The sequence below is a fragment of the Pantherophis guttatus genome, chromosome 1 (genome assembly GCF_059756535.1).
Source record: "Pantherophis guttatus breed Tessera chromosome 1, ASM5975653v1, whole genome shotgun sequence".
NCBI lineage: Eukaryota > Metazoa > Chordata > Lepidosauria > Squamata > Colubridae > Pantherophis > Pantherophis guttatus.
In genome coordinates this window covers 77,603,194-77,618,317 of record NC_142063.1, presented here as the reverse complement: position 1 = coordinate 77,618,317, position 15,124 = coordinate 77,603,194, and the positions used below count along the sequence as shown (strand labels likewise).

General features: G+C 42.4%; 2 protein-coding genes and 1 long non-coding RNA gene across 3 annotated transcripts in view; 2 read left to right on the top strand and 1 right to left on the bottom strand.

Annotated features, from left to right (window-relative positions):
• The first annotated feature begins 771 nt into the window (after positions 1-771).
• On the top strand, positions 772-5,144 carry SLC35C1 (solute carrier family 35 member C1). The gene is made up of 2 exons (XM_034417430.3): positions 772-1,798; positions 3,611-5,144. Exons 1-2 carry the CDS (start codon positions 1,207-1,209, stop codon positions 4,168-4,170), a joined length of 1,152 nt encoding a protein of 383 aa, XP_034273321.2. The 5' UTR covers positions 772-1,206; the 3' UTR covers positions 4,171-5,144.
• A 2,942-nt stretch (positions 5,145-8,086) lies between these two features.
• LOC132710709 (uncharacterized) lies at positions 8,087-13,175 on the bottom strand. Its single transcript, XR_009621432.2, has 2 exons — positions 11,688-13,175; positions 8,087-11,251 (listed from the first exon to the last, which is right to left on the bottom strand). It is a non-coding gene; the product is annotated as an uncharacterized LOC132710709 (long non-coding RNA).
• A 53-nt stretch (positions 13,176-13,228) lies between these two features.
• The window catches only part of CRY2 (cryptochrome circadian regulator 2), a 35,095-nt gene continuing 33,199 nt past the window's right edge, over positions 13,229-15,124 (top strand). The window contains exon 1 of the mRNA XM_034417431.3: positions 13,229-13,549. Within this exon, the coding sequence (XP_034273322.2) occupies positions 13,356-13,549 (194 nt within the window). The 5' untranslated portion in view covers positions 13,229-13,355. The remainder of the gene's footprint in view (positions 13,550-15,124) is intronic.

Here is a 15,124-nt window from a genome sequence, read left to right as displayed (position 1 = left end):
TTCTCCGAACTACTCAAAATTTCCGCTACCGGTTCTCCAGAACTGGTCAGAACCTGTTGAAACCCACCTCTGGACTGTGGCCATAAGCAATATAAGCAGTGTGCAAATGGATGAGAAATTTGCAATTTCTTTGGTCAGGCTATTGTTGAACAGCCAAGTCCTGCCTTCGTGAATCTGGTGCCTTCCGGGTGCACTGAACTTGTCCTATCAACTTGCTCCTGACCACCCAAAAAAAAAAGGGAGGGCACTTCGCCTAGCCTGGAGCAAGACTGCGCTAAGGGAAGGCTGCTCCTGGATTCTCCCATTGCTCAAGCGGGGCCCAAAGAGCACCGCAAAGAGAGAGAGAGAGCAAAGGGAACGAAAACCAAGGGATCGATCACTTGCTGCGGCACCCCAACGTGGCAAGAGCCTTGGTGGTGCAGCAGACTAAAGTGCTATTAAGTAGCACCAGCTGCCTGCAATTACTGCAAGTTCAAATCTCACCAGGCTCAAGATTGACTCAGCCTTCCATCCTTTCAAAGGTAGGTAAAATGAGGACCCGGATTGTGGGGGCAATAAGCTGACTTTGTATAAAATAGAACACCACTGGGGGGGCGGGGGGGGGGGCAAAAAGCCCTACTAAGCAGGTATATACAAAAGTATGAAGGCTATTGCTTAACGCATTGTAAGCCGCCCTGAGTCTCAGGAAAAGGGCGGCATATAAATCGAACCAATAAATAAATAAATAAGTGGCTGCGATCCTCCCCGCAACGCTGCCCGGGAGAAATGCGCACAGGCACACAAGCAAGCGGTTGATTCCCGCACGGGCGCTTCAAGCGATCTCCCGGGCTTTGACCGCCAACCGAGCGCGCAACCGAGGTTGTCTCTGGGGAGGAGAACCCAGAAGCGAGGAACCGCTTCAGCTAAAGCACGGGCTTTTTAAACGCGCGCAGCTGCTTCCGGCAATCGGCGACGGCGGCCCCTTTAAGCGTGGAAAGGCTCGCCTCGTCTGCGCACGCGGCGCAGCAACTGGGACGCGCCGCGGGGAGGAAGGCAAAGGGAAGAGGAAGCGGTCGGCCAGGTTTCCCCGGGCGGCTTCGGGGGAGGCCTAAATCCGAAGGTGCACCCGACGTGAACATCCTCGGGAACGACCTGAAATGCCTTAGCTCTTCGCAGCCCTCTGCTCCCTCTCGGCGGGGAGCAGGGCTCCGGCAGAGGCTTGGCAACATGAACCGGGTCCAGCTGAAGCGCTCTGCGATCCTGAAGATGGCCCTCGGCGGTGCGTCGGAGCCGCTTCTCCAGCAACAGCAAGAGGAGGAGGAGGAGGAGGAAGATAGCGAAGGCAGCAGCAGCAGCAACAGCAGCGGCAAGGAGCCTCCGTTCCTCTTGCGGGCCGCCCGGATCGCCTTAGTGGTCTGTCTCTACTGGTTCATCTCTATCACAATGGTCTTCCTCAACAAGTATTTGCTGGGCAGCCCTTCGCTGCGCCTGGATGCGCCGCTCTTCGTCACTTTCTACCAGTGCCTTGTCACCGTCCTCATTTGCAAGCTGCTCAGCCTGCTGGCTTCCTGCTGCCCGCCGGGCTACGTGGACTTTCCCTCCATCCGGATGGACCTCAAGGTCTCCCGCAGCGTCCTGCCCCTTTCCCTTGTCTTCATTGGCATGATCACCTTCAACAACCTGTGCCTCAAATTCGTCGGCGTGGCCTTCTACAACGTGGGCCGCTCCCTCACCACCGTCTTCAATGTGCTCCTCTCTTACTTGCTCCTGAAGCAAACCACATCCTTGTACGCCCTTCTTTCATGTGGGATTATCATTGGTGAGTGGAGACTTCCCAATGGCCCCAGCGGAGCAATCCAGTGGCTGCCACTTTCCCCCAGCATGTGGCTTCATCTCCCATTATCCTCAACCAGCCTCACCACTGCTTGGGAATGATGGAAGTTGACACTGTGCACCATCTATTGTGTGCCAAGGTTTATTTATTGGGGAATAAGTCCGTTAGAATTCAGTGAGATTTACCCAGGAAAACAAGTGTCAAATGCAACATGGGGCAGAGGAACCTTAATGGTTTGCTTGCAGGATTTCAGTTTAACTGTAGCAAATAATAGAGAGACTGCTTGTATTCTAAAGCTGTTTACTCCTTATTTTTATTGGTTATCATGGTACACAACTCATGGCAGTCAGTAGAGATTGGGCTTTCTGCATTATCATTCTTGATTTAATAACTCTTTTCCTTACAACCCTTGTCTAAAATTTGCCAAAAATCTACTCTAAAGAACATCTTAGTATCCTTTAGAATAGATAATAAGAGCCACATCCAGAATGGCTCTAAAAAGAACAGTGCAATCCTATAGAATCTTAGAAGTTATAAGGAAGTAAATACAGTAATGCATCTTGAAAAAGTGGTGTTTCCTGGTGATGCAATATGCAAACAGTTCAGATCTCCATTACTGATTGTGAGTGTAGGAGAATGGGGATGTTTGTTAATTAAACATATGGAAAAGGCAAGGCTACACCTTTGATATATGGTCATAATAAAAGGGGGAGTTTGTATTCCCAACTTACAGGACAAAACCTGTGGGTCAATTAGTCTGGTAAAACTTTCTTGCTCAATAATGCTTGGAATTAAACTAATGTAACATTTCTTGTTCATTAATATCAGGTGGAAGAGAACTTGATAGAATTGATTCTATTCTAACTTTTGTTACTAGTTTGCTTAAGCTTGCTAACATTAATTTTTTTTTTTTAATTTGATTTATATGCCGCCCTTCTCCGAAGACTCAGGGCGGCTTACAATGTGCTCAGCAATAGCCTTCATCCTTTTGTATATTTATACAAAGTCAGCTTATTGCCCCCACAATCTGGGTCCTCATTTCACCTACCTTAGAAAGGATGGAAGGCTGAGTCAACCTTGAGCCTTGGCGAGATTCGAACCCTGCAGTAATTGCAGGCAGCTGGTCTTAATAAGCTTAATAACAGGGTGCCTTAAACTCCTGTACCACCAAGGCTCTTTTACAATCTAATGGCTTATGCTGGAGAATATAAAGCTTCACTTTTGTAAAGACACATACAGCCATTATGTCTATGGAGATTCTCAGTCATCCAGGTCATAGTTGTCCCAAAGGTGCTTTTTCAAGAGGAAACTGGACTTTCTTGTTTTTCTTTGAAGACATTTTGCTCTGAGCTGAAGAAGTTTCTTGGATGAGAAGCAAAACGTCTTCAAAGAAAAACGAAGTCCAGTTTCCTCTTGAAAAAGCAACTTTGGGATATGTTTATAGTAACGAGTTTTAAAACTTAACAGACACTCTTTGACAGAAGATTATGGAGTGAGGGGTCTTAATGAATAGCGATTCAATCTCAGCAAGCGATTTCAACTCAGACATTGATTAATATTCAGATGGGAGATATTGGGAAATTCCAGGGATGGCTAAGCTAGAATTTTTTTAATTCACCAAGAGTATTAAGAGTAGCTGGTTGGAGAATTCTGGGAGTTGAATCCACACTTCTTCAAGTAGCTGAGGTTGAAAAAAAAAATAGTCTATTATATCTGAAGTTTAAACATTTAGTATGAGGCTTGTCTCCTGCTTTTTGTAGTCCAATCAGTATATTTTCCATCTCTTTTACCTTGCAGGTGGCTTCTGGCTTGGGATAGATCAAGAGGGAGAAGAAGGCACTCTGTCCTGGGCAGGCATCATTTTTGGAATACTTGCCAGCCTTTGTGTCTCACTGAATGCTATTTACACTAAAAAAGTTCTTCCTGCTGTGGATGGCAGCATCTGGCGTCTGACTTTCTATAACAATATCAATGCTTGTGTTTTGTTTTTGCCCCTTTTGTTGTTCACAAATGAGTTCTTCACACTATACCACTTTGATAAATTGGGAAGCATCCATTTCTGGGGCATGATGACTCTAAGTGGGATATTTGGCTTTGCTATCGGCTATGTGACTGGACTTCAGATCAAATATACCAGCCCCCTTACACATAATGTTTCTGGGACTGCCAAAGCCTGTGCCCAGACAGTGTTAGCTGTTGGCTATTATGAACAAATCAAGAGCTTTTTATGGTGGGCTAGTAACATGATGGTTCTAGCAGGCTCTTTTGCATATACCTGGGTAAAAGGGTTGGAGATGAAGAAGGTACAGGTGGAACCTCTTCCTAAAGCAAATGAAAAAAATGACAATCTGGTCTGAATTCACCAGTCTTGCATTTCACTCAAGGAATAAAATGAAGTTTAACTAGCAAAAGGCAGCTTAATGTTTCTAGGCAAGCGTAGCCTGTGATTACCCATATAGAAAATAGAAGATAGGCCGAGATTTCCAATCATATTTGATTGCATATTTGCTACAATAATCACTGGAAAAGGACAAATTTTATACAAGTGATTTTCTTTTGCAAACACCTTCTCTTTAGTAAAGGTGAGGGTGTGGGTTCTGTTAAAAATGACTTTAAACAAGTAGGAATAGATGGGTCCTTGCTCTACTGGCTTGAAGTTATATGTGTCTTCTTTAGGTATGTTTCTCTTTGTCTCCTCACATATCACACTGAGCAGTCCAGTGTGCTTCCTGGAGAGGCAGGAGAAGAGTTCTCTTAGATTGCTGGCTCTCCTGCCCTTGTGGGGCAAACAAGTTGCAAGAAATACAGACTTGCAACTTGCCTGGTGGAAAGCCAGGATGCCAGCATTCTCAAGCATTTTTCTGCCAGTGCTTTTTCAGCACATTTATCATTCCTCTGGACAGACTAATTGGAAAGGAATTGAACTAAAGAAAATAGGAAAGGGCATTGAAAGGTCCCCTGGTTTGGTTTCTTTTAGATCTAAATGTCTTTAGAGAGTCACAACTATTTTTCCCAGCATTGTTGAAGAAACAGATGTCAATGGTTATTAATGGACTCTTACAAAGTTAAAAGTATTGGCATGTTCTTGCTCTTAAAGCTCATTTCGTGAGTGAGTGCATTAGTTTTTGATATGCACTCTCATTATTGAAAGGGCCTTCTTGGCTTCAGGAGCCAAATTTCAATGGAATGTATAATTCCATTTGCCTTTGACCTTTGCTAGTGTCCTTACCTTATTCTCGCTTTCCTAATTTTGTGTTGGGAGGTGTAGATCCCCATTGTAGATCTGCAAACTGATAAACGTGTTTAATAAAATGTTGATTTGTTATTTTCAGAATGGCTCTTTGCTTTGTTTGCAACAGTAGAAATGATAGGGAAGTGGAGCAGAGGGCACTGATGATCTATTGCCTCCTGACTCACAGGCAAAATACTTTAAAACCAACCCTGAAGGAGAATTAGTTAAAGAGGTTGTTGTCCTTATAGACTGCTTATACTTTTTCTGGATGCATTAGGTTAGCCACTGTGCTACGAAGACTCTGGGCTTAATGGCCATTCAGTTTGATTCAACAAAACTGCCTTTATTCCCTTAACCAATAATGGCTTGGATAAACATAAAGGCAAACATAAATATGTATAATCCTCAACTTAATAATGGCCACAAGTTGTGCAGATCATAAAGCGGGTCACCACTCTAATTTTATGATCTTTTTTGAATCAGTCATTAAGCAGGCCCAATCAATTGGATTTTTTTCTGCTGGAAGCCAAAAGTAAATGTATATTTCTGGCAAAAAAAAAAAAGTTGTAAATTGTGATCATTTGACTACAGGATGCTGCAAATGGCCATAAATGCAGGCCGGTTGCCAAGTGCCCAAAATGTGATCACATGTCCACTGGAGATGGCAGCCGTCGTAAGCTTGAAACCAGGTTGTAAGTAGCTCTAGGGAGGTGGTGTAACTTTGAACAGTCACTAAGCAACTGGTTGAAAGTTGAGAACTACCCATACCTCAAAGCAGAAGATTCATCCTAAAGAAGGGCTTAGTTTTCAAACCCTGCAGGGTAGTTACACTAGGTTTTTATTTCAACTAGTCAGCAACTTGGAGCACCAAACCAGTTTCATCTCAGTATATGAGAACTGGAACCGGAATACCATTCTCCATCATCAGCCCAAATCAGCTGCCTTCCTCTTCAACTGTTTTCCAATGGCTGTTACGTACTGCAGATCATTTCCACTTAACACCTTTGAACTGATTACATCATCTGCCCACCATTTCTTGAGGTGTTTTCTAGGTCTTTTAAGGTCAGTTGGTATCAGACCAAGGATTATTGCTGCCCAATATGGAACTGTTCATTGTGCAATATACAGTAGTGGAAAAACATAAGCATTTCCTAACCCAAATTAATTGAAGAGGCTAGGTTTCCACACTTGTTTGTTCTATATAAAGAGTTTACTGTATACGCTCAGTCCCAAATTATTGATTTAACTAAACAGTAACTGCTTTTGAATGTTTTATTTTCTTTTGAGATGAAAATTTATACAAATAAAACCAGCAAGATGAAAAGTAAAGGAGCAGGATAGTAATTCTTTCAAAGCTGAATAAATGGGTCAGAAAAAGATACATGCATATAAAATCTGACTTTCCTATTAAGAGTCTCGCATTGGTCCTAAGCAAGCCAGATGCGTACAGATACAGAGTGCAATTACACTTTGTCTTGCCACAGTAAATGCAGGCAGGAGGCTTGTGGGTTTGAATGCCATGAAGACATAATTGAAGCTGAAAGGATTTATTGAGCAAAGCAAAAGAATATGTTTAACCGCAAAGTCTAACATAGGCAATATTTACAGGCATGGCAATATAACAAGGCATGGCAACGATCAATAGAAGAGTGTAAATACTGGGTAAAATCTCATATCCCTGTGGCTACTATGAATCTTTCCTTATCACAACCAATTACAGATGTTTCCATATTATTCCAGCTGTCATACAGTACCTTTCTCAACCAGGCCTACACTGAGGCTCTCTCTAAGCAGATTTCTAAACGCTTATATAATAATAATAATAATAATAATAATAATAATAATAATAATAATAATAATATAACTTTATTGTCATTGTATGTGTATACACAGTATACACATACTCCCACCCACCACAATTCCCCACCCCTAAACCACCCAAACATCCACACAACAGACTAAGTAATACTGTCCAACAGCTCACTGATGGTGGCCCTTTAGTTCATTGTTGAGTGCAATTATAGCTCTGGGATAAAAACTATTCCGAAAATTTGTGGTCCGAGTTTTAATTGTTCTGTATCTTCTGCCAGAAGGCAACAGTCCCAAAAGATTGTAAGCAGGATGGGAAGAGTCTCTGACAATGTTATGCAACTTCCTCAAACAGCGAGATTCAAAGATGTTGTCCAGGGCTGGTAGCTGGAGTCCGATAATATTCTGGGCAGTTTTAATGATTCTCTGTAGAGCTTTTTTGTCTGCTACAGAGCTGCTCCCATACCATGCAAGAATGCCGTACGTCAGGACACTCTCAATGGTGCTGCGATAGTAGGACAGAAGTAGATGCTGAGATTTATCTTCCTGAGCATTCTCAGGAAGGACAGCCTCTTCTGTGCCTTCTTCACAAGCATGTTAGCACTCATAGTCCATGAGAGGTCCTCCAAGATATAAGTGCCCAGAAATTTAAAACTACCCATCCTCTCCACCTCCTCACCATTTATGTACAGTAGTAGATGTACATCTCTCTTCCTCCTGAAGTCAATTATAAGTTCTTTAATTTTTGTGGTGTTAAGTGTGAGATTATTTTCATTACACAATGTCAGCCCTTGTACTTCCTTCCTGTAAGCAGACTCATTGTTCTTATTAATGAGCCCCACCACTTTTGTGTCATCCGCAAATTTAATAATTGTGTTGGTGTTATACAGTGGGGTGCAGTCATGCGTATACAAGGAATAAAGGAAAGGGCTTAGCACACAACCCTGGGGGGCTCCTGTGCTTAGTATCAGAGTACAGGAATGGTGAGATCCCATCCTTACTGACTGTGGCCTACCTATAATACACTGCTGCAAATTGCTCATCCTCCTAATTTGTTGTTTATGTTTTTGGCCTAATGGTTACTGAAAGTGGCAGTGCTAATTCCCACACAGCCAGGTAGCTCGACCTGTAGTGGCAGATCAGCAGATGTGCTAGGCTGCATGAGAAAAGTGACAATTAGGCAAGGATAGGGGAGGCCGGAGGTCTGCATATTGTACTTTAAAAAAAAAACAAAAAAACAACCTGATAATATCTCGCTGTATTATCCACAAAAATGCAGGAGAGTATTTTAAACAAAAAAAAAGGGAATGAAATTCACCACCTAAACTACTACTTCATGACAAATGGTGCCTTCCTAATAGCAATATCTAATTAGAGAGCAAGTAATCAGATTTCTGTTTTCTGTTGTTCAACTCTTATGTACTGAATTGGGGCAACAAGAAACATATTTTCTTGTAATGAATAATTGCTCTGAGTGTTTACAATGCATGAAATAGACTCTCCAAAATGTTTAAAATCTATTTAATTTTGGGATTTGTCCACTATAATTTTATTTATATTTTAGAAAGAAAACCTATTTAACATAAGAAGTCTTCCTCTGGGAAAAAAAAGTGTTATCAACCTGACACAGCCCGAGGCCTTCAAATGAATGTAGACTGCAACTCCCAGAATTCAATTGGCTGTGCATACTGGGAGTTGTAGTTCAAAAGATCTCAGATTTCTTTCATAATCAAGTAGCAGTTGGAACTATCTCCACCTGTTCAGTCTTTTTCATTATCAGCTTCCTGAATTTGTTTCAAACAATATAGTGACTGGGTTTTCATCTTACATTAAACCCTGTTATAGGTTAGTTTGATTTTGATTAAGCATGCTGTGTGAACCAAATCACTGTATTGTATCAACCACATTTTATACTCTAATATAAACTATTATACAAATCAAATCAGCTATGATTTCTAGTAGACAAAGATGTGTGAATCCAATACATCGCTTGGATGAATTCCTTTAACTTGAAAACTAAACTTATAGAAATTGGGGGTTCACTATCTCCAGAGGCTTTTAACAGGCTGAACTCTATATTCCTATGAATAGTCTAATTGGTTTTCTGTACATTGAAGATAAAGGATTTAGATCAGTGTTTCTCAACCATGGAAGTTCTGTGTTGGCTGGGGAGTTCTAGAAGTTGAAGTCCACACATCTTAAAATTGCTGAGGTTAAGAAACACTGATCCAGATTGTCCTTGTGGCACTTTCCAACTATAATTCTATGACTTTAAAGTCATAGAAAGCAAATAATAATGTGTTTATACCATCTTGGACTATCAGAAGCAACAATGCTGTTATTGACAAGACTTGAAGCTGTTGTGAAAACAAGGGTTAGAAGAAGAGGATATATTATGGTACTGTTATTGACTTTGCCAAATGAAAAAGGTTATCTCAGAAACCAATTGAGAGAACAAACACTATTTTATTGTAACTTGCAAATAAAACTTAAAGTCAACAACTCGCTCATATTTCAATATGAATTAAGTCCGGGCCTAATCCAGGAAGCCAGCAGTCAAAGCAAGGGTGTATTAAGGTTAACTGCACTATTCAATAAAATCATTAACTATCAGGACTGCACTTTTGAATAAAACCATTAGCTAACAGGAAATTGCAAGGTTGGTGAGTGAAGCCCCTTACCTGAACCCCTGCACCTGTTCTACTCATTCTTTCAAGCCAGTATCCATTCCTGAATATTATTATTGATTTTTGGCTGTCATCTCATTTAACTCACCCCTCCTAACTTGAGCCAGATAGAAGTCTCTGACTGAGCAAGCAGATGAAAAGTCAGCCCTGCCACACACATTCCTCAAGCTGTGTGTACATGTATTGCTCTGTTTACATCAGAACATTTGATTTCTGAACAACTAGGCTATGAAGCGTAGATCACAATTAGTATGGGAAGACAAAGATGTATCTACCTGCTGTTCTCACTCCAGAAAGTCTGCTACTTTCAAAAACATTACAGGAGATTGTCTTGTCTTTGTGCTTTCTTGCCCTGCAGAAAAGCAGCTTAAAGGGCATGTCTCCCATGCACAGTCTGACTGGAACTAAAGCTAGCTTAAGAAATCCCTTTCCAGATTTCAATTCCTTCCCCTGCTTTATCCACAGAATGGCCTAGTACCTTGATGGCGAACCTATGGCACGTGTGCCACAGGTGGCACATGGAGCCATATCGGTGGGAACACCAGCATTGCCTTAGTTCAGCTCCAGCACAATGTGCATGCCAGCCAGCTGATTTTTGGGCCCACCGGAAGTCGGCAACTGGGCTGTTTCCAGCCTCAGGAGGGCCTCCGGGGGGTGGGAAGGCCATTTTTGTCCTCCCCATGCTCCTAGAAAGCCTCTGGAGCCTGGGGAGGGCAAAAAATGGGCCTACCGGGCCCACTGTGCCATCGCTTGCCAAAAGCAGGGGGAGCACGGGGGATCACGCGTGCATGTATGGGGGGGTGCATTGAATTATGGGTGTGGGCACACGCATGCGCGACCCGCCCGCACTCCCCCTGCTTTTTGGCACATGACAGCAAAAAGGTTCGCCATCACTGGCCTAGTAATTCCATTCTGGTCCATGTTATTACAAGCCCTAATTGGTGGGATTCCCAACCTTCTTTACTTCTCCTGGACTGAGAAGGAAAGGAGGGACACCATTGTGTTGACATTTTTCCTGTCACTTGAGCTAGAAGGGGAAAAGAACATTTGCCAATTTCATCTGGTTAAATTATACAGTACTATAAGGCAGGTCCATTTCCCACTGTTTCATCAATGTATATATAAATAAAGATTAGTTTTAAAAGGTCCACCTTTCACCACTGACTTGCCAATGAGCTGGAGGCAAGTACAAGATGACATTATGGCTACAGGAAATTCTCAGTAGCTGATCCTACAGATTAGCCCCTTGTTACTAGTGCTAAAGATTTACATGACACATATGGAAAGAAACTGCATTTTCATAACAATATTTTAGGACCATCTATTGATGTCAGGAATGACCTTTTTTTCTTGGATGAGTTCTCGTACTTTTAAACATATATTTGACCAGTATGCATTAAAACTGGGAAATGTTTACTTGGCACACAGATATACAGATCAGTTTGAATCGCAAGAATGATGCCAGAATTGATTAGAAATAGGTCTCTAGTTTGCAGGGATGTGTCCTCTTCCTGCTATTTTGAATATTGTATTTTCCTCTGTTATTGTGTTAAGAAGAAAAGCCGTCAATATGGCCATCAAAAATGAAAGACTCAAGTAACCTGCAGGTTTGCTTGTAAATCATATAGGCAGTGTAGATTACTCTGGTTCCAATATCCTTGCAAGATGTTCCTTAGCCTCTGCATAAAATAGGCTTCATTATTCCGACACCTGAGGAGAAAACAGAAGAGGAGAAATGTGAAGAAAACAGAAGAAGAGACAATACATTAGCCAGACAACTATTTGAAAATCATGAGACAACTACACTCTCTCCTAAACTGGAAGGATGTTTATCATATATAATGGAATATGCCATACAGTATTGCCCATGTACATAGACCCATGGATGTAGTTAACAGGGCTTCTGGCTCATATCAAAGGGTCTCTAGATCTTCCAACCATAAGTTTCTTAAGCCTTTGACTGTCCTAAAGAGAACTTGCTTGATATGCTATCAACATTCACTTTATTCCACTCTCTTGATTTAATTTTTGCAGAGTCAATTAGATTTTGACTTTGACTCCTTTGACTCTTCTCGGTAATTAACCTAACCGGGAGTATGCTAAAGTATGATATAGAAGTTGCTAGACTATGAGTTTGGAAACTCACATTCTAGACCCTTTTCCACAGTTTCCACAAACTCATTGTTTTATTTTAGGCCAGTCACTCTCAGCCCTCACAGCATTTTGTTGGGGGAGAGGAGAAAAATATGCTCTATTTATCACCTTCAGCTCCTGGAGGAAAGACAAAATATAAATCAAATAAATACCTCTCAGAATGAATTGGCTGAATCATAAAGAACTTCTTTCTCTCTACGTATGTGTATGCATCATGTGCATCATATACATCAATTAAGATTCCAGAATTTCTCTTGCTCAACAGGGACTAATTATAATCAATATTGGAACTATAGGAGGAAGTGAAAGACAAATAGTGTACCAGACACAATAGGAAACCGGGAACCCTTTTCAACAATACAGACTACCATTTCATATATGCATAACATTACCATGAGGTCTAGTTCTTCCAACTTAGTTGCAATCTTATTTATTAGGAAGTAAACAACTCATATTTTAATAGAGATATGAGTTACATTTAGTTTCCTAATCAGGTGCCTTCCAAATATTTTGAACCACAAGGAAGGTCTATAGTAATCCATTTCCTCAGGCCTCTTTGGGACAGGTTGAGGGTACTGATCACAGTAAGGATTTTATGATGGCCATAAGTAGCATTTTTAAGATTAAAGAAATGTATGACAGGCAGGCCTACCAATGTAATATCTGAAAACATGATTTTAATGTCATAAACAATATACTTTTGAGGATAAAATGCTGAAGAGTGATAGAAGATCGCAACCTTTCATTTTCATGTGCCAGTATCATAAACACAAATTCTTTCTACATACAAGCAGTGGAAATGGAATGTAGGCACTGGATTGGACTTCTTGTAAAGCATATTTATGACTTACTGCATACAAACTCATCCAGCTGTGGTTTATTCAACAAACCCTTGTTTAACAGTGTATAAACACAGGGAACTCTTAAATTATTTTTAGGTATGAAACTTATGGGGAAAGACTGAAAGTAACTTAAATCAAACAAAGCCAAGTAATTATTGGACACATTTTTCCAATAATTTCAAGCATTTTTCCAATAATTTCAAGCGTCTTTAAGAATAAAACATAAGACAACGCTGAGACTCCAGAGGGCGCCTGACGCTCCAGTCATTCCAGGATCCATGAATGAAAGAAAAGCCTCTCGGTTGCAAAGCTGCCAAATCTGGGCTGCAGAAATCCGGATGTGCGGTAGACTGCAGGTTTACCGTGCGCAAAGGTACACAAAGGTTGAATATTCCTCTGCCCTCCGGTAGCCATACAGATTTTTTTTTCATCCTTATTCTGATCCGATAGCTCTGCAGAAACAAAAAGGAATGTTTTTTTTAAGTGAAAGCCTTCAATTCTACTTCCAATCCCCGCCCGTGGTACCATTTTAACCCAGCCCTCCTCCTCCTGATGCACAGCGCACAAACGTGCTACACCGCCCCCGCAGTCCGGGGCTCTTAAGGCCAACACAGTATGTTATAGTACTATACCAGTGTATTTGGTTCAGGCAGCCAATGAGCTACTGGAGGGAGGGGGGGCGGTGCTGCGCATGCTCACTGGAGGAAAAGCAGCCGCTCGGGAAGTGGCTTGTCGTACCGGCAAAGGAGGTGGGAGGGTTTAGACGCCGGGCAGTGTGGAGAGTCTAGCTTGCCTTTGCGGTGGTGGCTGAGCCGACGATGGCTGCTTTGTCCGGTCCGGTCCCTGGACCGCGCCGCGGCGGCTGCTCCGTCCACTGGTTCCGACGGGGGTTGCGTCTTCACGACAACCCTGCTTTGCAGGCGGCTCTCCGAGAAGCGACCTCCGTGCGCTGCATTTACATCTTGGACCCCTGGTTCGCTGCGTCCTCCGCGGTGGGCATCAACCGCTGGAGGTGAGTGGAGTCAGGCGGCCGGTACTTCTCCTTGCGCATCCGCCGAGTTGGGTGGGGTGGGGTGGAGGGAATCGAGACCTAGCGGGTCAGGTTGCTCTGCCACCTGCGCGTTACATGACACGAGTGTCACGTTCATGCAGCGCAGCCCCTGCCGAATGGAAAGTTCGTGCGTAACTCAGCCTTCCAGCCTTCCGAGGTCGGTAAAATGAGGACCCAGATTGTTTGAGGGCAATGTTGCTGATGCTGTAAACCGCTTAGAAAGGGCTGTAAAGCGGTATACATAAGTCTAAAGTGTTATTGCTGTGACCGATCTGTTAAAATAAGCGCAGTGATTTGAGAGGGGGTCGTGGGTGCATTCTGTGTGCCGCGATTCAATAGGAAAAGGTTAAATGAAATAGGGACAACAGATCTGTCTGCATTGGGTGGAGGGAGGGAAAGAAGTGGGGCGAGGAGTGAATAATGGACCTTGCTGCCTTATAATTACCCTCCTGCCTCGCCTACTGGTCTCTTTTGACCTTCGCCAACTTCTTGCTCACGTGTTGAGAATCGTGTAGGATGAGCTGAAGAGCCTTGTGGATGATTCGCTTGTGGAGAGCAGCGCGGCGGAGTAAATAACAAGCCCACGCAATATGACACTTCCCCGATCTGCTGCTGTCCAGAGAGGTCAGAGAAGAGGGGTGATATTTGCCCCAGGGGAGAAATGCCTGGCGTCTGGTTCCTGTTGGAAATCAGACATCAGAGGACCAGTAGAATTGGGAACCCTTAACCCGAGTCAAATAAGCTTGAGAGATGGAGGGATCTAATTTTGCTTAGTGTGTTTGAATATGAGAGCTGAGTAGTTCTTTGGTAAGGATGCTTCAGATCTACTTATCCATCCTATCTAGCCTGCCTTTTATTTTGATAAATAACTGAAGGCAATAAAATAAGCTCACAACAACAACAAACCTGTCAGTTGAGTTGGGCTGAGTGACTGGCCCAGCTGGCTTTTATGTCTAAGGCAGAACTAGAACTCACCATTTCCTGGTTTCTAGCCTGCTGCCCTAACCACTAGACCAAACTGGCTCTGTTTTTGGTTTTTGCGTTGAACAGATGGCTTAACTCTGTAGACTAATGGTTCTTGGGCTATAGAACCCTGTGATACTTTAATACTGAATTTCATATAAAGAACACATGTCTTTTGTCACAGGACATGTTCTTTAGTTTGCCTCAGATATATTTCCCCTTATTCCAGGGGTGCACAAGTTTCTCTTATGCTCAGTATTTCATTGCCATCCTTGTTCCACACTCAGCGTCTCAGTCACTACAAAAGCTATAAGTGTATATTTAATTAAAATTAAACACAGTTAATAGGATTATTCCCTAGTCACATATTTAGTATTTTCCTTCCTGCCTGGCTAAAATTAACTTTGATTTTAAAAAACAATATCCAGAATTTTTTAAGGCTGCATATGTCCCTGGATCTTCAGGTTATGCACCTATATTGGTTTCTTAATTTATTGACTTCTAGATGTCAACAGATTTCAAAGTGACACATAAGGAAAGAACAACAATCTGCACGCATGAGAATTATGTTAT

Bases quoted from the DNA above. Each gene is read 5' to 3' on its own strand.
- SLC35C1 (XM_034417430.3), top strand. From the start codon at position 1,207: ATGAACCGGGTCCAGCTGAAGCGCTCTGCGATCCTGAAGATGGCCCTC. The intron at 1,799-3,610 runs GTGAGTGGAGAC...TTTACCTTGCAG, and splicing joins TTCATGTGGGATTATCATTG to GTGGCTTCTGGCTTGGGATA.